General features: G+C 29.9%; 2 protein-coding genes and 1 pseudogene across 2 annotated transcripts; all 3 read left to right on the plus strand.

The window, feature by feature from the left end:
• The first annotated feature begins 9665 nt into the window (after window positions 1-9665).
• LOC148194139 (MATH domain and coiled-coil domain-containing protein At3g58250-like) lies at window positions 9666-11160 on the plus strand. Its single transcript, XM_088097128.1, has 3 exons — window positions 9666-9787; window positions 9875-10017; window positions 10538-11160. The coding sequence occupies exons 1-3, from the start codon at window positions 9666-9668 to the stop codon at window positions 11158-11160; spliced, it is 888 nt and encodes a 295-aa protein (XP_087953254.1).
• A 5166-nt stretch (window positions 11161-16326) lies between these two features.
• LOC124843218 (MATH domain and coiled-coil domain-containing protein At3g58200-like) lies at window positions 16327-17826 on the plus strand (annotated as a pseudogene).
• Window positions 17827-21290: 3464 nt separating this feature from the next.
• Window positions 21291-22473, plus strand: LOC148194140 (uncharacterized). Its single transcript, XM_088097892.1, has 2 exons — window positions 21291-21838; window positions 21981-22473. Exons 1-2 carry the CDS (start codon window positions 21316-21318, stop codon window positions 22421-22423), a joined length of 966 nt encoding a protein of 321 aa, XP_087954018.1. The 5' UTR covers window positions 21291-21315; the 3' UTR covers window positions 22424-22473.
• Window positions 22474-23934: the final 1461 nt, after the last annotated feature.

Genomic DNA, 23934 nt, shown 5'->3' on the forward strand with positions numbered 1-23934 from the left:
AACCTCCCTATATTGACCCAACAGGCTACAAGAGCCCTAGACTCCTAACTCTCAATTTCCCTATCTCACTTCCTCCAAAGTAACTTGAAACACTCCCAAAACTCCAAATTTTCTATCTAACCAAAGTTATAGCAGATTCCACACTTCAATTACTTCCAATTTGATTAATTATAACAATTCAAACTCATCCAAATCAATTCTAGACATCACGACACAATTTCATACATTTCAGTTTCAACATATACCAAACCATATATTTAAAACCTAAAATACCACTCCAAAACAGCACACCAAGTTAAATTTCAGCATACATACATATCATACAACAAATTTAATGAAGTATTCTAACTCCCCTTACCTCAAAGTTGAACTGCCCAACTCACAAAGACTCCTCAACAATACCTTGAGTGGTGAGAAACCTAAACAACACCCTACAAACCACCACTGGGTGATCAAGATTATCTCTTAAAGCTAGAGTTTGACAACAAAGTAGAGAAAACATTTCTAGTTACATGCAACTAGCAGAATCGCATGTTCTACTTCCCAAAAACAGCGGAGGAAATAGGAAGAACTACTTATCGATCAGAATGAAGAAATTGATCAATCAAATACGGAGCCCTCTACGTTGCGGATACTTGGGCACCACCTGATCGAAAATCAAATGGCTTAGAGAGGAGGAATGGTAGAGAGAAGGTAGAGAGAATCTGAAGAACTGAGTTTTAGAGAGAGATAAAAGGATTTGGTTAATGAACCACAATGTTCTGAAAATTATATTTATACTGACTAAAGTGTTTTATAAAAATCTGGTTCATTAACTTAATACACCTATCAACTTTCTAATTTTAATTTTTCATGTCCTCACACTGCACATTAAACATTCTAACTAATATAATAAAAGAATACTCATTTTACTAATATAGAATGGTGAGAAGATATTATAAGATATATTTGTTAATGCAAATATTCATATATAAATAATATATGTGAAAAAGTTTAGGTACTTTGATTACGTTATGATATAATTTGATACCATATATCTATCTACATAATATATAGTATATAAGATAAGGTATCATATTTTTGTTATTATTATTATTTGAACTGTATGACCATTCAGTCAGCCATGGACCGAACAGTCGACCATTCAACGACGAAGGTTAAGAATGATATATAACTAATTGATAATTAATATGAACAATTAATAAGATTAATAGTAATTAATTAATAGGAATAATGAAAGTCATTATTAGTAATTAATGGGTCAGACATGATTTTATGTCCATTATAAGATTTATAGATATATGTTTGACGAGGGACTTAACTAATTAATTCTCATTACTCATCTTTATCACAAAATTATTAAGTAAAATAACTAACTTTAGCGTCAGAGTGTCTTTGACATTGTTAAGTAAAATCACTAACTTTAGCGTTAAAGTGTCTTTGACATGTACCACAACGGGAGCTCATTCAATCTTCAGCATAACACTAGTGCTTTGAATACGAGATCTCAACCCATGCCCCAAACATTATTATTTTATTACTACTATTATTATGCTAATTATCATATATATATATATATATATATATATATATATATATATATATATATATATATATATTGTTACTACTGATTAGGTTAGCCCGATCGGCCATGCTAGAGCGATGGAGGTCGATCATTCCCGGTTGGCCTATAGAGTAATACCTGTGTGAACCCTCCAGCTGTTTGTTGGAGACAACCTTTGAATGTCATTAAATGCATAATTAATTATGTAACGGTCACCGTGGAGCGGTTAAGGTTTGCATTGATTCTCAATAAGGGGTAAATTAATGGATTATATTCTTGAGGCATGTAAATAACAACTGATTAGAAAGATAAGGTCTCTAATTTCTATTTTTAACTAGACTTGCGGAGATAAATTTTGACTTGAGCGTCAGAGTGTTTCCTGCAGGTCACCCCCATTTTGACATTGAGAAAGGAAGATCCAGGCGATTGGACAGGAACAAGGAGGACCGATCGGTGAGGCGAAGCATTCCCGAACAGAAGTTTTCCTCGTCCCATTCTAGTAGAAACACACACACACACACACATATATATATATATATATATATATATATATATATATATATATATATTACCTACTTAATATCATCTTGATATTCTATATTTTTATCACTAAGAAATACAATCTTTCATACTTATTTCTTTTACTCAATCTAAATTTGGTTATTGATTTGAGAGTGGGAAAATATTTTTCAAGTAGATATTTTTTATATTCCAACCCTCAAACGTATATACGAAGATTCTTCAATCCACTCATTTCATGACACTTGTATCAAAGTTTATGTTTTCATATTTTAATAATATCAAAATTCTATATACAAATTAAAGATACATTAAGGGTATAGAGTAGAATGATAAATCTAATTGTCTACATTAATAATAATATTATTTTATATTTGTTACAAAATTATGTCTATAAGTTAATACCCGACTAAACTTATTTTAGTATAAAGAGAAAAGGTTAAAAAAAACTGAAACAGAAAAAAAAATACTGATATATATATTTCATCCAAGAAAATGAAAAACTTTTCTTAAATACTACATTAAGTAGAATTATTAAAATTTGTGACTTTTACAGTTATCCTGGTGTGGTTCAATTTCCAGCATATTGGAAAAGAGGATTGAATAATTAAACACAACTTCCAAACTTTTCTCAATACGCAATCCAATAAACTGCTTCTACCAAGGCCGAAGTTCGTAAGAATAAACTCTTCTCAATACACAATCATATCTGGGTGAACTTTGGGACTCTAGTCGCGATTCATTATAAGTCATACTTGTATAAATGAAGCTGATATATTGGTTGGTTAATATGTTAGAGGATGAGAGACAAATTGATGAATTAGTGAGAAATATGGACAACAAAATTGTTGAAAGCATTCAGAGTCTTTCTTCCAAAGAAATGATTTCAATATCATCATTGGATAAGGTGGTGGATTTTAGGGGTATAGGAAAAGTTGAGAAAGATTTTATTCCTTTGTTGGAAGAAGTTTGTTCACTATATCCTTCACTTGTTGATATTAGGAAGAAGAGAAGTCAAATATTTCCCAATGGTCGTTTACCGCACTTTGGTAGAGTTCTTCATTTTCTCAACACTAAAAAGATCAGAGACAATCATCTCCAAATTTTATGGGAAGAACTTGACATGTTTTGAAGAATGTGATTTGGATGTTGAACTGAGATGTGGTAAATCATAATTCATGATTATTTGTTTATAGAATAATTTGTTATAGGTAGTGAACATGTATTCTTTTTAAGTTTGATGTTCTCTTAATCATTAATATGATTTTTTATGATGAACTTGTTTGAAAGACTTGGTGAGGAGGATGTCCCATCAGGCGTTGGAAGATGCCTGAGATAAGCGCCCTGACGGCTCCGTTAACCTACGTGCTACTGAGACAGTTAAGGATAAAGTCGAGCACTAGAAGGAAAAATTGGCTATCGTGCAGTCCGATTTGGACGAAGCGTTAAAAGTTAATTCTAAATTGAACATTAAGGTACAGGATCTGACCATTGCTCATGCAGACTGCGAGAAGAAACAAGTGGATGTGGCTACCCGACTGTGTGAGACTTTAGAATGTGAGAATATGAAAAAAGTGATGAAAGAACTTATCGCACATAATAACAAGCTCATCCAAGAGAAGGCTGTGTTAGTGAGGGAGAGGAACGGTCTTTCTGCCGAACTCGATGGTTGGCTGGGTTGTTAACATTTATGAAGATTGGAATGGAATTATACAACAACAAATGAAGATCGGAAATTAAGTGTTTCAACTGTTATCCCCATTCATCTTCATTAACACTGGGTGGTTAATATTTTTATTAATTATCAAATATATGGTATCTAGTGAAACGGTTAACATTTGGCACCATTTGATTCATTCTCTCAAGACCGTTTGGTTCATCTGTTATAGTTAATCAGGTCAAAAATTGGGCTGCAATTGACCAGCGTTTAAGTTATTGGAACAATAGTCGAGCAGATGATAAAATAATTAAGTAAAAATATATTGATAAGCAGATTATAAATAGCCAACCAAATTTTTAAATAATTTGTTTATATTTTATTCTCTTTATATTTTATTGGGCTTATGTCAAGTTAAGGTTCATGAGACAACTTATAAATAGAGTCATGGTCCCAAGCCAGATACGTTTAACTCACGACACCCAAATATTCCATAGTGATAACGTTCACTAAATACTCAATTAAGAACCAAGATTCTTCAAATTCACGTCTAACTTAAATTCACGCTGAGTATCTTTTACATTGGAACACGAAGACAATGGAAGTCAACCCAATTCAGACAGAAGAAAGTTAAGCAACTCAATCGACCCCAATTTTTGAAAGGAAGAAAAACACGTCGGAACAGGTTAGTCCCTCGGTATCTTTTTTATGCTAATTGAATATCGTTTTATATTAATGTATCCAAAATGGTTTTTGTTATATAAATTCTTACAACACATAGACTACGATAATATCGTGGCAATAACTTATAAACTTGTTTTTGGTTGTTAAAAGAGTCTCTGTCTATTCGATTTCATCCCTTGACATAAAAATATTTCTTAATCAAGAATTAATTAATAAATTGAGAGCACATCAATAAATTCTCCTTTTTAAGATACTCTACCTATTTGAAAATTTTCTCAGGAACATAAAGTTTTCCCCAAAAACTAGTGTTTTCTCGTTACCTTAAATTTTGAGTCCTTTAATTATATACTTCGTACTTTATTTTTTTATGAATAATATACTATTATCTTGTTACATAGTGTTATTTCTTTGATTAAAGTGAAATCTTACAGTTGAATGATAAATGACTCTTATTGTCTACATTAATTATAATATTATTTTATATTAAAAAATTCTATATATAATTTAATACACGACTAAACTTATTTTAAATGAGTAAACTTTTCTGAAAGACTTCGTTAAGTAGAGTTATTAAAATTGGTGACTTTTACAGTTATCATGCTGTAGTTCAATTTCCAGAATATTGGAGAACATGAATAATGTAAAATCAACTTCCAAATATTTTCTCAACACGCAATCCAATAAACTGCGTCTACCAAGGCCGAAATTCATAAGAATTGCGTAAAGGTTAAAATCATTACTTCAATTTTCATACGTATAAATTTACATAATTCAATAATGTAAAAACAACTTTCAAAACTGTTCTCAAAAGTTTGTAAGAATTTTATCAGTGTGATTTTAATTATGTTCTTTGTGAACACTACCATCCAAGATGTTTGCTTCATGAATACTCCATCGTTTGATCTTTCTAAGTGAAAATCAAATATTGGCTGTTTTTGTCGGTGCTACGGTTGAAACTTAGAAGTTACTGAAATGGAGAATCAGAATAAGATTTTTTTTTTCTGACATAGCATTGTATTAAATTACGAGAATACCATACTTTATATTTACACAAGTAGTACACTGTTTTCTAAGTCAAAATTCGTTTTCTGAAAAATTGAATTTTAATTAATATTTTAATCTTTTTTACAAACGTAGGTTTTTAAACAATTATAGGAAAAATATATTGAAATAAGGAAACCTGACTTATATTTTAGGTTTAATGTCTCAATAGGTCCCTATTTTTGTTCAGAATTTGAAATAGGTCCCTTTATTTTTTGGCGTCTCAATTGGGTCCTTATTTTTGTTAATTTGATGCAAATAAATCTTTTCCGTCAATTTCATCAAACGGTGTTAATGAATGTGTGACGTGGCCTGAGGACAGTATTGACACGTGTAAGGCCACGTCACACATTCATTAACGCCGTTTGATGAAATTGACGGAAATGATTTATTTGCATCAAATTAACAAAAATAAGGACCTAATTGGGACGCCAAAAAATAAAAGTACCTATTTCAAATTCTGAACAAAAATAGGGATCTATTGAGACATTAAACCTATATTTTAAATCTTTTATCAGGCCTTCAAAGAAAGAACAATGGTCATTGCGTCTCACTTCTTAGAGGAAACAACTTAAATAATTTTTTTTAAAGAAATCAATGGCCTAATTTCGAATTATTGGTGCAAGAAACACACCCAGTAGCATTGAATTGACTCACTCATAAAAAATGGAAAACTTTTACAAAAATAGAACAAAAACCATCATGGAAAGTGTTATTGTTCCAGTTAGAGAGTATAGTTTAACTTCTTATACAAATGGTTCTCATGCCCTTGGTAATCGATTACAAGGTTCATGTAATCGATTATAAGTATCCTAAGAATCATTATCAGAGGATTAAGAGTCATTTGTATAAAAAAATTCAACTATACTCTTCATTTAGAATAATAACTTCACATGATGATTGTTACTTTGTTTTTGTAAAAATTTTCCATTTTTTGACCCAAGATACAATAATTAATTAACAAGGACGAAGACGAAGTAATTGACATCTAAAACATTTTCTTTAATTTTAACATAATCGTTTTGCATAACAAAGTTTAAAACATGGTTGACATTATATCTAACAAAGTTTGAAAACATGGTTGATATTATGTGTACATCAAACATTAAAACTAGTAAATAACTAATTATTTCTCATAATGGGATGTGGACTTTAATGCTAGAATTGTGGTTCCTAAAATCGATTAGAAGAATACTATAATCGATTACCATATACCTAAGGGTCATTTGTACAGAAAGTTCAATTTTACTAACACTCCCTATGATTGTTTTTGCTTTGTTATAAATGCTTAAAAAATAAAAGTTAGAATTCAATTTTCCAAAAATCGAATTTTAACTTACATTTGTAAAAAAATTATAAATCAAATTATAAATAACCGAATTCTAACATATGTTTATAAAAAAAAATTAAAATATAAATTGGAATTTGATTTCCGAATTTTAACCTAAGAAAAAAGTGTGATACTTGAATAAATATGAACAATATTCTATCCAGTAATTTAAAATACAACCTGTGTTATGTGAAAAAAAAAATCATCATAGTACAAAGTTTAAAGTGTTTCAGAAGTTTACATGGACCCATATAGACTACATATACTAGGATACGTTTTCTCTTTATGAACACATAGGCTGCTTAATTAAATTACTGTGTACTGTACATTTTCTTCTTTCTATTATTTCATCTGTTTTTAGGAGGATTCAAATCTTTCCAATGGAAATTATGTTTACTGTTGGTTAGTTTATTTGGAATATGGTGTTCCTACTATTCCTCATAGGAAATTTACAAATTTAAAATTCATTCTAATTGATCAGCTAAACACAGAAGGAATATAATAAAAGGTAAATTTCACACTAAGACTTAATCATATTATTTTGATTTAAACTCGATGCACAACTGACTTTTGAGTATGAATTTGTCAGAACTTAGTCACAACTTCAATTCAAGGTGGGATATTTTGAATCAAAATTTGTGTGAAATTTACGGCTCTGGTTCATCGTGAATGATAGTTGTATAATTGAAGTTCAGATATCGGTTCATAAGTCATGAGAAACAATTTGATGAATTAGTGAGAAACATCGACAATAAGCTTGTTGAACCTTATAATTAATCACAAACTCGTAATGAGTTGGATTAGGTTTAAATTTTTTCGACTCACTAATAAATGAATTTGATTGGGGTGACTCAGTAAGTGACTAACCCGTGGTGAGTCAGATTAGGTTGAAGCCACCAAACAACTTTAATTTTGATATTAATTTATATCATCTCGATATTGTATGTTTTTTTCACATAAATCCTAGGATCCGTATACCCTATAAATACGCATGGTATTTCATAAAGAAATACAATCTTTCATATTCACCTCATTTTACTCAATTCAAACTATTTTACTGACTTAAGCGTTGAAAAATCTTTTACAGATAAATCTTCTTTGTATTCCAACTCTCAATATCATATCCTCCAATTTACCCATATCTTGACACTTGTGTGAATGTCTATGTTTCATATCCCAGTAATAATAAAAATGCTGTTAAAAGTTTGATTCTTCAAACAAAAACATGATAAAAAAATTGACCTCTTTAAAATTGTAAAAGGGTCTAGATTGGAAAATAAATTTCCTGATAATCTACCTAGATAAATAAAATTAAAAAAAAATTGTACATGAATAACTTGTTACAACACATACACTACAATAATATTGCAACATTGACTTATAACTTGTTTTTGGTTGTTGAGAGTCTCATGTCTACTGTATTTCAGCCCTTGACATAAAAGTAATTCTTAAACAAGAATTAATTAATAATTTTTGAGTGCACATGAATAAATTCTTTATTTTAAACTACTCTACATATAAGGAAAATTTTCTCATGAACAAATTTTTCCCCCAAAAACTAGTGTTTGGTTAAAGTATTTACTACCAACATTAATATTTATCTTTTATTACATGTGTATTTTTTTAATTAAGTTTCGAGTCCTTTATTTAGATATTTATACTTCTTAAATAATGAGAATCATCGTTCAAACCAAGTATTGAGATTGCAATGCAGAGAAAGAAAAATAGAGAAACAAAAATAGTTTGTGTATTATTCCAAATCTGCATAATGCAGATACAGATATTTATACATTAAGATTATAACAAAATTAATTATAATTCTATATAATCTATCAGTTATATCAACAAAATAATACCAAACATAAATAATAACAAACAAAATATTAAATCCTAACAAGATCTTAAATCCTAATAAGATCATAACAAATATTAAATCCTAACCGTACTTTATTGTTTTTTTTATGAATAACATACTATTATATTGTACCATCGTCTTATTTCTTAGATTAAAAATATAGCATTGTGAAATTCTATAGTTAATATACAATGATATTAAGGATACATTAAGGGTAGACAGTTGAATGATAAATGACTATTAATTATAATATTATTTTATATTTGTTACAAAATTCTATATATAATTTAAACCCTACTAAACTTATTTTAAAAAACAAGAATAGGTTAAAAAAAACTGAAACAGAAAAAAGAAAAATACTGATATCAATATTTCATCCAAGAAAATGAATAAACTTTTCTTAAACACTACATTAAGCAGAGTTATTAAAATTTGTGACTTTTACAGTTATCCTGGTGTGATAATGTAAAAACAACTTTCAAAACTTTTCTCAGTACCCAATCCAATAAACGGCGTCTACTAAGGCCCAAGTTCGTAAGAATTTCATAAAAGTAAAATTATTACTTCAATTTTCTAAATTGTAAAGAATGATTTATGTAAACAACTTCTTTTAGTTTAAGAATAAATATATATATTTTTAATTAAAAATAAGATTTTTATTTATAAGTAAGTTTCGTTGGAGTTCAAAACGTTCACTGGCTCGCATCGCACGTTATCACAATCTCTTTAACTTTGGAAGTTCCTATTGTTGCGGTAAGTGGTGGGTTTGTGGCACTCATTTTGTGCAGTTATTATATCCATAGTTGTGTATTTTATAGCTATCTTTGAGGCTAACTGTACTGCCAATTAGCTATTTCATTTTGGTTTGCGTTATGATATATTGACACGTGACAATACTTATTTTATACGTGTGATTTTATTCAAGATCTCTATTTCTCATGAATACCCAATCCTTTGAGGTGAAAATCAATATTGTTTTTGTCAGTGCTGCAGTTGAAGCTTAGAAGTTATTTAAATGGAGAATCCGAATACAAATGTTGAAATGTATGGGAAGTTTACATGGACCATTACGAACTTCTCCACGTTAGACTCCCAGGAATTCTACTCGGATGCCTTTTCTCTTGATGGCCACATATGGTGCGTCATTAAATTACTGTCTACTCTACATCTTTCTCTTTCTATTATTTCATCCGTTTTTCTTATAAGTTTGGTCACTGCTTTTAGGAGGATTCTTATCATTCAAAAAGAGGATTTGTCAATTTTTTTGGATGCTGGTGTTGCTACCATGCCTCATGGATGGGAAAAGTTTGCAAATTTCAGAGTCATTCTGATTAATCAGCTCAATCACAAAAGAAATATAATAAAAGGTATATTTCTCACATATCTCTCATGGATATTATTTTCTTTGGCGAATGAAACTGTTTTCCCGTTAGCAATTTCATAATTTCACATGAAGACTCTCCTTTGATGTCTTTTTAAATTCCTCGAAGAATCAAATTATTTAGCTTTTAATTACCCCTTTACTTTTTTCCTATCCATAAGTTTTTTCTTAATACTTCAAAATTCAACCTTTACTTGTTTGTCACTCTTTTTGGCATGTACTACATATTATCCCAAATGGTTTGGTAGAAATTTGTAAGTGGAAACCATTTTACATAAAATATTACAAAGTTTTATTAGGTTGGGTAAAGACTGCAACAAAATACTTCCACTCTCACTCATCTACTATTCTTATCACTATACAAATAATAGTTTTATCCTGCTTGAATATATATATATATATATATATATATATATATATATATATATATATATATATATATAAGGATAGTATGAGTTTGTTTTAAATTCGATACACAACTTACTGTTGTTGTATGAATTTGTCAGATTGCAGCCACACCTTCAACTCAAAGCAGGGCAAGTGGGGTTTTCCATCTTCCATATCTTTGGGTGAACTTTGGCACTCTAGTCGCGGGTTCATTGTAAATGATACTTGTGTAATTGAAGCTCATATATTGGTTCATATCTCCTCCAAGGAAATGATTTCAACCTCATCATTTGGTGAGGTGGTGGATTTTAGGGACATAGGAAAAGTAGAGAAAGATTTTATTCCTCTATTGGAAGAAGTTTGTTCACAATATCCCTTACTTATGGATATTAAGAAGAAGAGAAGTCAAAGATTTACTGAATGGGCTTTTACCGCACTTGGTAGAGTTCTTCATTTTCTCAACTTTAAAAAGGTGATAGACATGGACGATGATCTTTGCAATCATCTTCAATCTTTGTGGGAGGAACTTGAGACATGTGGATTCGATTTGTCATGGCTGAAACCTCGTGTTGAGAGAGTTTTTGAGGTAAAAAGGTTGAAGGAGAATGTGGCTATTTTAGATATGGAAGCAAAGATTTTGAGGACAAAGATAATTGAAGCAAAGATAAATCTAGAAACAAAAAGAAGACAGTTAGGAAAAGAAAAAGAAGACCTTACAGAATGTGAATACGGTAAACCATAATTTATGATTTTATTGTTTGTGGAATAATTTATTATTGATAGTGTACATGTTTTTTTTTTCAACTTTAGATGTTCTCCTAATCATCAATATATGATTTTTTTGATAATTTTGAGACGATGGCGAGAAAGACTTGGTGAGGAGGATGTCTTATCAAGAGATGCTGGAAGCTGCCTTTCAGATGAACACCCAAGCGGCGCTGTTAACCCTAAGTGTTACTGAGACCGCCGTGGAGGGTAGGTTCGAACAGTTGAAGGAAAAAATGGACAAGGCGTTACAGGTTAATTTGGAGTTGAACGCTAAGCTACATGAGATGACCATTGCTCAGGCCGACTGTGAGAAGAAACAAGAGGATAAGGCTACTCGACTGTCTGAGACCCGTGTGACCGAGAAGCGCGCAATTGAAGCTTGTCGTAAACTTCGAAAAAATAACGACGATCTATCTCTAAAATGTCAGAATATGAAAAAAGTGATTGAAGAACTTGTCGCACAGAATACCGAGCTCATCCAAGAGAAGGTTAAGTTAGTCGATGAGAGAGACGCTTTTTATGCGGAAGTGGATGATTTGAATTATCAACTGCGTTTGTTGTTACCATGATTCTGATGAAAACAACGTTTAGGAAGATTGGAATGGAATTAAACCCAAACGAAGATCGGTATTTAAGGATTAATTTAGTTGTTTACTTTATGATGTATTTTATATTCTGTGTTGTTCATGAATTTCAACTGTTATCTCACTCATATTAATGGTTAATATATATATATAAAATTATTTTTTTATGCTATTGAATATTGTTTTATATTTCATGAAAGGTATCCTAAATGGTTTCGTAATATTGTTCTATAAATACTTATTTTATTATATTCAAAGATATAGTTATGTTAAATAGAACTTTGATTTAAATGTAATATGATAGTTTGAGATCAATCAAACAAAATTACGGAGAAACAGAGTCTTGAGATTATTGATTATGTAAGTGTGCGCTGAATATCCGAGATATATTTTTTTTAAAATATAATAAAAAATAATGTGACGACGGTTAACTTCCAGTCATTTGCGGTCTCTCGCGCTGCAACGAGAAGGACATTCGAAGAGCCTGGGATGCGGTTAAGCACGCGAAGAGGCCCAGGGCTCACACCTTCAATTCCACCAGCGCGATTCACATGGGGTGTTGCTCCCTCCACCACCACAGCCTTCTCTCTCCATCTCCCCTTTACTATTTTGCCCCTCAGTAAAATTTTATTTTTAGAATTATTGTTTTTTAATTTACTCGTTTATAACATATTTCACTGATAACCTACGTAGTTCCTTGTATGAGTAAAATATTTTTCTGCAAAGCTCAGTGATCGTGAAAAGAATTATCAAGCAATCTTTCTCTTGCTTTCGGTGCAGTACGTGGTGCAGTGCGTTTGTGGTATAATGTGCTTGTCGTGGTTCCTCTCCAGGTACGTAGTCATAATCCTTCCAATAATCCTAAACCCTAAACCCTTCCAATAATCCTTCCAATAATCTTTCCAATAATCATTTAACTCTAAAACGTAAAATGAAAACGAAGATGACATCCTTCAACGGATGTCAACATCCGTTTAAGGCAAAACGGATGTCGACATCCGTTTCGCCTTAAACGGATGTTGACATCCGTTGAAGGATGTCATCCGTTTAAGCTTTGTTTTAATTTTATGTTTCTGTTATTATTTTATTAGATATTTTAATATTTTGATTTATTATTTTTGAATATCTTTTTAATGTATTTTAATAATGTATATTTATATTAGTTTATATTTAAATATTAAAATATTAAAATAATAAAAATAAAAAATTTTAACTTTAAGGATATAATTGGAATTAAAGATAATTGGGGAGGTGGAGGGAGAAGGCTGTGGAGGTGGAGGGAGCAACACCCTTCACATGGAGTACAAGCTCAGAATGTCCAAAGAGAAGGTAATTGAGACTCCTCGCAATACGGTGAAGTTCGCTCGCAGTCTGGGCCATGAAAACATAATAACAATACTAATAATAAACATATTATAATAATAATAATATAATTTATTTTCATCTTAAAAATTATTTTTATTTTTCTTATAATAATTTTTATAATTATATATAATATTAACAACTATCAAATCATACAACTTTGTAGTAACTTATATTACAAAAAATATTAAATTTAAATATAATTTCATGTTACTAAATTATAATTTATTTATGTAAAGATAGAAAAAATAGAGTGTTATAGAGCAGATAGTTGTGTTAAAATAATGAGACGGATTATTTTAAATTAAAATAATCTTATAATATAAATAGTATTTTATAAACACTTCTCATTATTCTAAGAACACACTTCATCTCTCTAGAACTCTATTCCTCGGAGTTCTCTAACTTCTCTCTACGATCTCTCTGCTGAGTTTTCTGTTCGACGATCAGGAGGTGCCTAGGCGATCTTGGCGTTGAGGGCTTCGGTATTGACCGATCAATTTCGTGTTCTTCAGTTAGTAAGTGGTTTCCACTGTTATTTGTTCTTCATTGGACTGTGAGCATGCAACGATTCTGTATCGCATGTGGTTAACCGTTCTTCCTTCCATTTTCTAGCTCAATTTAGGTTCTAAGTGTTGTTCTCTATCACCAATTGGTGAATTGTAGGTTTCTGTTGAGTTTCCTTGCGTTGCAAGTCAATTGTCGGTGTAATTTTGTGAGCGAGACTGGAATCTCTGAGGTAAGGGGAGCTAGCTACTGTATTAAATTGTTTTATGACTTGTATATATGTTGAATGTGGTAGTATTTTACTGCTTAGGACTAAATTGTTAGTTTTAGGATAATGTGAATTGAATGTGTTGAAACGGTGAAATTATGAAACGGTAATGTGTTGTTGATGAATTGTTTTGGATGAATCTAAGTGATGTAATTGTGCAAGTTGGAGGTAGTTAATGTGAGTAATTTGTTGTGGTAGTGATGAGGTATGAAGTGAAGTGGTTTGAGCTTGTTTAGAGTCAATTTAAAGGAAGTGAGGTAGTGAATTTGAGTATTAGAGGTCAAGTGCTGTTAGAGGCTGCTGGGGTAGTTTAGATAGGTCATTTGTGACTTGTTTGAGTCATCAAACTAGTTAAAATCAGGTTCCAAGTGGTAAATTAGGATTTGGATCTCTAAGTTGATGAAATTGAGGTTTTAGAGTAGGATTTGATGCATAAACACTTTATATTGAGGCTAGGAAGGTCTAGAATCACTTAGTCAAGTCTAATTAAGCATATACAACGAATTAGGAGTGTTAGAAGTTGGGAAAGTTGAGTGGAATTGTTAAGAAGTGGTTGAGTTGCATAATTCTGCAGAATTTCGTTCTGCAGATTATGCAGACTCGCTGTGCGTGTGCGAATGGATTCACATAGCGAGTCACCTTGGCGAGGTGCTTTCTGCCAACGCACTCGCATAGCGATGGGTGCACTATGCGAGTGAATTGAGAGGATTGCTCTCTGTTTGTCAATCCGCATAACGAATCAAATCGTTATGCGACTAGTTGGGGTCTGGAACCACTATTATTTTTATTCGAACAACGAGTGGGTCTCGCTCTACGAGTGTTTAGGAAGTCTGAGTCTCTGTCTGAGGTTCTCGCATAGCGAGCTAGGACGCTATGTGAGGGGTTAGGGTCTGATACATTTCACAGTTTATTCACATAGCAAGTTTAGTCGTTATGCAAGAAGTTAAAAGGAGTTGGTCTCTGTCTAAGGATCTCGCAAGGCGAGTTAGGTCGCTGTGCGAGAGGTTCAGTTCTAGTTCATTTCTCTTGTGATCTTAAGTTGTTTTAAATGAACAATTAGTGTTGTATGAAGTAAGTTGAAGTTGTATCATGTAATATCCGTGGTGATTGATGTATGTTGTATTTAAAAGTGTAAAGTTCAAGTGTGGTTAATGGACGTAATTCCATGATCCTCAAGGAGAGGAGACACGGTGGTGCCCTATGTTGTGATTCAAAGTGAAATCTCTAGTTGAGATTCAAGTAAGTTTAGAATGGATGCAGGAGCTTAGTCTTGGGGGTTATCCTGAAATTCCAATGGTCTTTCATTCTCAAGTAGAGAGGATTGATCCATGTCGTGAGGAGTAGCAGGAGGTCCTAGTCTCGGGTGCTTTCAGTATGGCCCAAGGCGAGTGGTAACAGACTAACCTCGTGAGTGTGGTAGGGTGAAACCCATTGGCAACGACTTTGCAAATTATCATAGGGAAATTTCATATTCAGAATTCATTTACATTCAAAGTCATTTCTCAACATATAACTTCATATTTTCATACATTCATATCATAGCACATTTCATATTCCTCATACATAAGAACATAATAATCATCCTATATCATATAGTCAAATATCACAAAAATCATGCTTCACTGCAACTCAAAGAACGTCCATGCAGCACAGTAAACATACAAATTAAATTAAATAAGCTTCCCTTACCTCTGAGCGTGAACGAACGTCCTACAGACCGAAAATTCAGTTCGCCGAACTACGATTCCTTCTACCCTCAACGCTCAACGACTCTTCGAACCAAAATCAAACAACAGACCAAAATGGTTCAGAATGAAACTAAGAACTCATGCAACCAGAACTCGGTTTGCATGTGTACAAGAACGAACGGCTAAGGACAAGAAGAACTTACCCGTTCAGAATTCGAAACCAATCAGTTCAAACTGAAGCTTGGGACGCCGGAAGTGCTCCTACGGTGCCTGAATGGAGATCGGAGTAGAGAAAGATTGAGTTTTGGTAGAAAGAAGGGAGAGCTTTTAGAGAGAAGGAGGAGAAAATGAAAGATCAGGGTTTTCGGAGAAGAAGGTGCATGCAGAGAGTGTGACGTAACTTTCAAAAAAACTCAGTTTTGCTTAAAACGGACGTCCGCTCATCTGCTGACACCTGCATTCCACTATCTGATTTTCGAATCCTCGTTGCTTGACACCTGGCGTCCGCTCATCTTTATGGTTGAGTTCAGAGGGGTTTTGGGTGCGTTTTTAATGGTTCTGACACGGAAATTTGTAAGAATTTTATGAGTGTGATTTTATTGAAGTTCTTTGTGAACTCAACCATAAAGATGTTTGTTTCTCATGGATACTCAATCGTTTGATTTTCTTAAGTGAAAATCAATATTATTTGTTTTTGTCAGTGCTACGTTTGAAGCTTACAAGTCATTGAAATGGAGAATCAGGATATAAGTATTGGTTTGTTTATGAACTTTACATGGACCATTAGGATCTTTTCCATGTTGGACTCCAATAAATTGTACTCGGATACGTTTTCTCTCGATGGCCACACATGGTGCTTGATTAAGTTACTGTGTACTGTACATGTTCCTTTTATTATTTTATCTGTTTTTCTCATTAAGTTACTGTGTACTGTGTACTGGGAAAATATGCAAATTTCAAACTCGTTCTGATTATAATCAGCTCAAAATGAATCTATAATCAAAGGTATATTTCATCCTTATCTCTCATGTTGATATTTGGATATTATTTTCTTAGGCGAATGAAACTGTTTTCCTGCTAGCAATTTCATAATTTCACATGAAGACTCTCCTTTGGACGTGTTTTAAATTCCTGAAAGAATCACATCATATAGCTTCTAATGACCCCTTTACCTTTTTCTATCTGTAAGTTTTTCCTTAATACCTCAAAATCCAACCTTTACTTGTTTGTCACTCTTATTGGCATGTACTACATATTATCCCAAATGGTTTGGTGGAAATTTTGTAAGTAGAAACCATTTTACTTGAGAAGTAGACATGATCAAATATTAGTGTGTTCTATTAGATTGGGTAAAGGAAGCAACAAAAAGGATCCACCTTCACTCATCTACTATTTTTATACTCTATAGAAATAATATTTATATTTGCTTGAAGTTATATGTATTTATTTGAGGATCGTATGATTTTGTTTTAACCTCTATACACAACTAACTCTTGATGTTTAAATGTGTCAGAAACTAGCCACACGTTCAGTTCAATGGATGATGACTGGGGATTCCCTTCTTACATATCTTTGGATGAACTTTGGGATTCTAGTCGCGGGTTCATTGTAAATGATACTTGTATAATTGAAGCTCATATATTGGTTCGTATGTTAGAGCATGAGAAACAGGTTGATCAATCACCCAAGGAAATGATTTTAACCCCATCATTTGGTGAGGTGGTGGATTTTAGGGGCATAGGAAAAGTAGAGAAAGATTTTATTCCTCTATTGGAAGAAGTTTGTTCAAGATATCCCTCACTTACCTCACTACTTATTGATAGCAAGAAGAGAAGTCAAAGATTTACTGAATGGGCTTTTACAGCTTTGGGTAGAGTTCTTTATTTTCTCAACACGAACAAAGTGAGAGATATGGACGATGATGCTTGCAATCATCTCCAAACTTTATGGGAAGAACTTGAAACATGTGGATTTGATTTGTCATGGCTGAAACCTCAAGTACAATCTGCCTTGAGTATGAAAACTTGTGTTGAAAAAGTTCTTGTTGTGAAAAGGTTGGAGGAGAATGTGAGTTCTTTGGAGGAGGAGGTTGCTATTTTAGAGATGGAAGCAAAGATTTTGAGAACAAAGATGATTGAAACAGAGGTAAATCTAGAAATAAGAAGAGAGTTGCTGAAAACAAAAAAGGTTTTGTAGGATGTGATTTGGATGCTGAATTATGGAAACCATGAATAGCATATGATAACTTTATTCTCTAGTATACTTATAGTCATTCTGTGTTTAATAGCTCCTATGTATCTAATCTTCATTAAACAGAATCATAGAATGAAATTAATATTTAAAGGTTCTGTGTTTATTTTATGATGCATAGTATATTTCTTGTGTTATTCATGAAATTGAACGGTTACTGTCATACTAATCTCAGTTAACGAGAGTGATTGTCTGTCAATACTTCTATTAGTGGTCTATATATAAACACATATTTTATTATGTTAATTGAACATGCTTTCATTACAAATTATGAAATATATCGTAAATGATATTAGTAAATTGTAGTGAGAAGCAAAGTTATTAAGACAAATGGCTCTTTGAATTCATAAATTCTAAAAAAATCTCAGAACTTTGTATTATGTTAACAATAGAATGAAGAAATTTAAAATACTTCTGCCTTTTAAATCAATTTTTTTGAGAAGTTTAAAGTTCAGGTTTAAAACCCAAATCTTATAATAAATATAGGAGTTTTTAAAACTTAAATATAATAATGAATTACACAGGAGTTGAAAGGATGAATATTCATTTCAGTTATATTGTAAATCTACCTTTTTATATTTCAAATTTTCGTATGCCTTTTGCATCACTTTTCTCTCTTTTTTAGTCTTAAAATATTGTAATATATTATTTGTGATTCAACTATTGTGGCACTGATTTTCATACATTTGGTTGTTAATACTTTTATTAATTGTCAATGTTATGTTAATTGAATATTGTTTTATATTACAGACGATGAAATGCATCCAAAATCGTTTTCTTAGTATTGTTCTGTAAATTCTTATCTTATTATTGAATCCCCAAATTCTTAAATCGTAGTAGTTTCTTTTAGGTTAAAAAAGAGTAAAGAAATTTAAAACACTTGTGTCTTTTAAATCAATTTTGGAGAAGTTCACAGTTCAGGAAAGTTTTAAAACTCAAATCTCCATAAATATAAATATAATAATGAATTATACAGGTATTGAACATAACTATTCATTTCAATTGATTATTTACTATATTACTTTCTTAAATTATTAATTGATGTTTTTTAATATTATATTAATTGTTAAACCAATATGTTTTAGGTGATGACAAGAAGAAAAAAGTAAATAATATTAATTTGTTTTCGTTTATAAAGTAATGTGAATAAATTTAATCAAGTGCTTAGAAAATGTAAGCGCCTGTAGCTCAGCGTCTGTTTTCTAAGCAGGTTCGCCCCTATCTTGAGGGATTTATATTTTATATTAAATTTGGAATATTTATCATTTTTATTTAAGAGATAATATATTATCTCTTAAGTCAAATCTATTTAATACTTTGTTTTAAAATTATATATATACTTTTAAAATTATATTATTTAAATGTAATAAAATGTGAATACAAATGTATAAGTTTATGTGTTTTTGCTAGTTAAAATAGCACAAATTGTATATGTTTCCAAACAAATGATTGAATAAATAAAGTGTTTCAACTATTTAAAAAAGGAAGAATATGGAGATGTGGAACGGTCAAGTATATAGGTACACATTCTTGTCCTTTTAGTTAATTTAAAACGTCTACTACAAATATATAAATACATATACAGGATAATTGGATATTTTGCAACAACTTTTGGGACAAGTTCGCAATATATATATAAAAGTCTATTTATCATCCATGTTTATATTGTTGATAAAGAAAAAGAATGATTCCTCAGTATTATTTGTATCGATATAGGTAATAATCTAACATTAAACTAAAAAAAATTAAATATCTTTTTCCTTTTAATTTTCTAAAGTGTTTTTAAAGAATAAAAATATGAGAGAATTCCATATTTCAAAGCGAATAATGTAACCCCTAGTCTTTTTATTACTTATAATCGATTTTCCTATTAACTTAAAAATGTAGTCTACATCTTTCAAGAACAAAATTGAGTTTTTATTTTTTGAAAAAAAAAAATCATGTTACATACAAGTTTCTAAAATATCTTAAAATTACAAATTGGTACTTAATTTAATTTTTGTATTTGCAGCATGGTCCTTGAATATTTTTTAATAAATCCAATTTAATCCTTTGCCAATCTTTTATAATTTTAATTAGGTCCCTAATAATCTAATTGTGTTTATTTTACAAATACTTCAGAATTTAAATGAAAATTATTATAGTTGCTCTTCAAATTTTACATTTTCAATTAATTTATAAACATAAAATTAAATTTCTAACAAAACAACTTATTATATATAAATATACAAGTTTATAAAGCTAGAAAAGAAAAATTGCACAAATCCAACACATTAAACTTTCTAACTAATATAATCTAAGAAGACCCATTTTTTAACATAAAATGATCATAAAGATATTTTAATGCAAATATTCATATATAAATAATATATTTGAACAAATTTGAATACTTTGATTACGTCATGATATATTTTGATACCATATATCTATATAATACAGTATATCAGGTATATTATTATCTGTACTGTATGATTACCATTCAGTCAAGGACCATAAGGTCGACTATCTAACAAGATCAACTTGTTAATAACGATAATTAATTTAATTAATTGATAACTAATATGAACAATTAATAAGAATAACAATGAAATAACCCACGATCAAAAACGGTAACTAATTGATAAAATAATAATCATTAATTAAAAATTAATTAAAGTGATAAAAATCATTTATTAATAATTAATACGTCAGACATGATTGTAAATATATCTTTGGACGAGGGAGTAAATATGCCTTTGATATATCCACAACAATTAGAGACTCCATTCGTTCTTCATAACAACACTAATGCTTTGTATACGAGACTTCAACTCCATCCAAAACATTATTATTATTATTATTATTATTATTATTATTATTATTATTATTATTATTATTATTATTATTATTATTATTATGTTAATTATCATAATATTGATATCAATATTTCATCCAAGAAAATGAATAACTTTTCTTAAATACTACATTAAATAGAATTATTAAAATTTGTGACTTTTACTATTATCCTGGTGTGGTTCAATTTCCAGCGTATTGGAAAAGAGGATTGAATAATTAAACACAACTTCCAAAACTTAATTATGTTAAAACAGAAAAAAGAAAAATATTGATATCAATATTTCATCCAAGAAAATGAATAACTTTTCTTAAATACTACATTAAGTAGAATTATTAAAATTTGTGACTTTTACGATTATCCTGGTGTGGTTCAATTTCCAGCATATGGGAAAAGAGGATTGAATAATTAAACACAACTTCCAAAACTTTTCTCAATACAAAATCCAATAAACTGCTTCTACCAAGGCCATAGTTCGTAAGATACGCAATCCAATGAACTTTTCTCAATACGCAATCATATCTGGGTGAACTTTGGAACTCTAGTCGCAGTTCATTATAAATCATACTTGTATAATTGAAGCTGATATATTGGTTTGTTAGAGCATTAGAAACAAATTGATGAAATAGTGAGAAACATGGACAATAAAATGGTTGAAAGCATTGAGACTATTTCTCCCAAGGAAATGATTTCAATCTCATCATTTGGTGAGGTGGTGGATTTTAGAGGTATAGGAAAAGTAGAGAAAGATTTTATTCCTTTATTGGAAGAAGTTTGTTCATTATATCCCTCACTCATTGATACTAAGAAGAGGAGAAGTCAAAGATTTACTGAATGGGCTTTTACAGCACTTGGTAGAGTTCTTCATTTTCTCAACACTAAAAAGATGAGAGACATGGATGATGATGCTTGTAATCATCTCCAAACTTTGTGGGAAGAACTTGAGATATGTGGATTCGATTTGTCATGGCTGAAACCTCGTGTTGATAGAGTTCTTGAGATGAAAAGGTTGGAAAAGAATGTGACTATCTTAGAGATGGAAGCAAAGACTTTGATGACAAAGTTGATTGAAGCAAAGGTAAATCTAGAAATAGCAAGAAGGTTGGAGAAAGTAAAAGAAGATTTTAAAGAATGCGATTTGAAGGCTGAACTCAGATATGGTAAACCATAAATTACGTTGTTTGTAGAATAATTTATTATAGACAGTGGATATGTATTCTTTATAACTTCTTTCTTTTGAACTTCATCAACAGTTTTGATGTTCTTTTTTGTTTGACCTGAATTGCATATGATAATTTTGAGGTGGTGGCGAGAAAGACTTGGTGAGGATGATGTCCAATCAAGAGACGACGGAAGCTGAGACTGCAGAGGGTAGAGCCGAACAGTTGAAGGAAAATTTGTCTATCGCGCAGTTCGATTTGGATAAAGCGTTAAAGATAAATTCTGAGTTGAACGCTAAGTTGAATGAGATGATTATTGCTCACGCCGACTGCGAAAAGAAACAAGAGGTTATGGCCGCCGAACTGTCTGAGGCCCGTGAGATTGAGAAGCGCGCAGTTGAGACTGGCCGTACACTTCAAAAAAATAATGACGATTTAACTCTAGATTGTGAGAAGATGAAAAATGTGATAAAAGAACTCAACCAGCAGAAGGCCAAGGTAGTTCAGAAGAGGGTCGCTCTTTCTGCCACTCCTACATCTCCAATATCTGATTATGCAATTCCATTCCCTTCTTCTATCTCGTAACAATTCATCGTTATCTGCATCTTCAATTATTTAAAAAATTTCAATTTCAACTTTAATGAATATCTTTTTGTTTTTTTCTTTTTCTTGTTAAAATTAACATAAATAATAATTAAATTTAAAATTCAAATATTATTTAATATAATTTTATATTTTAATAACTATTAAAATATAATTTATATTATAGTAATAGTTATATTAAAAATATAAAGTTAGAATAATTAAAATAAAAATAAAATTAATTAAATATTATATTTAAATATATTAAATTGTTAAATTTAATTAAATAATTATTAAAATTTAACTAAAACCAAAATTTTAAAAATAATCGAATATCAAATAAAATTATATTAAATAAAATAAATAAATACATTTAATTATATTAAAATATTAAATTAAACTAAATAATTATTAAAAATTAAATAAAATTATTTTTTAAACCCAATTATTCATCGGATATAGATATCCGTAAGATAACTTATTGGAGGTCTATATCCAATTTACAAATTTTTCATAATTTTGTTTTTTTTAAACTTAAATATATATTAATTTTAATTTAATATTTTAATATAATCTAATATATTTAAATATATTAAATGTGATTTTAAATGTTATTTTTATTTTCATTATTATTACTCTTATTTTAATTTTTTTAATAAAACTATTATAAAAATATAAATCATATTTTAATAATTAACAAAAATGTTAACATATTTTACGGATTTTAACATCTGATAAACAAGTTTTTAAAATTTTGATTTTTATTTAAAATTTAATAATTATTTAATTTATTTTATTATAATTTAATATATTTGAATATATTAAATCAAATTTATTATTATTATTATTTATTTTTAATTATTATTAATATTATTTTATTTTTATGTTTTTAATATAACTATTATTATTATATAAATCATATTTTAATAATTATTAAAATATAAATAATATTAAATAATATTTAAATTTTAATTAAATTAAATTATTATTAAGGTGGTGAAAAGTGTTTTTAATAAGAAGAAAAATGAAAAAATATTTATTAAAGTTAAAAATGAAAGTTTTAGAAAAGTTGACGAGATGTTAGAGGTTAGGATGAAACATTTGCATGATTTGGATTCAGAAAAATAAATGAAAAATTAAAACTTTCGACAAAAAAAAAAATCAAAACTATCTATATCTATTTTATCTGAATCAAAATAAAATCAAATATTATTAAATTCAAAAGTAATAAAATAAAATTTAAACAAAATTATTAAAAAAATTTTAAAATTTAAGTTTATCCGAACAATACGATGGATCTTTATGAAAACAATATTTTTATATTGGAATGGAATTAAACAGAAACCAATAAAGATCGGTATTTAAGGGTTAATTTTGTTCTTTACTTTTATTATGTATCTTATATTATCTGTTGTTAATGAACTTCAACTGTTATTCTACTCATCTTCATTAACACTTGGTTGGTAGTGCTTTTATTAATTGTCAATATTACAAAGGATGAGATGTATCCAAAA

This window comes from Vigna umbellata, chromosome 8, assembly GCF_029865625.1.
Source record: "Vigna umbellata cultivar VRB3 chromosome 8, Vumbellata_1.0, whole genome shotgun sequence".
Taxonomy (NCBI): Eukaryota; Viridiplantae; Streptophyta; class Magnoliopsida; order Fabales; family Fabaceae; genus Vigna; species Vigna umbellata.

Excerpts from the sequence above, each read along its gene's own strand:
- LOC148194139 (XM_088097128.1), top strand. The coding sequence starts at position 9,666 with ATGGAGAATCCGAATACAAATGTTGAAATGTATGGGAAGTTTACATGG. Across the intron at positions 9,788-9,874 it reads TCTCTTGATGGCCACATATG|GAGGATTCTTATCATTCAAA; the intron begins GTGCGTCATTAA and ends CACTGCTTTTAG. Across the intron at positions 10,018-10,537 it reads CAAAAGAAATATAATAAAAG|ATTGCAGCCACACCTTCAAC; the intron begins GTATATTTCTCA and ends TGAATTTGTCAG.
- LOC148194140 (XM_088097892.1), top strand. The coding sequence starts at position 21,316 with ATGGACAATAAAATGGTTGAAAGCATTGAGACTATTTCTCCCAAGGAA. Across the intron at positions 21,839-21,980 it reads GAAGGCTGAACTCAGATATG|GTGGTGGCGAGAAAGACTTG; the intron begins GTAAACCATAAA and ends GATAATTTTGAG.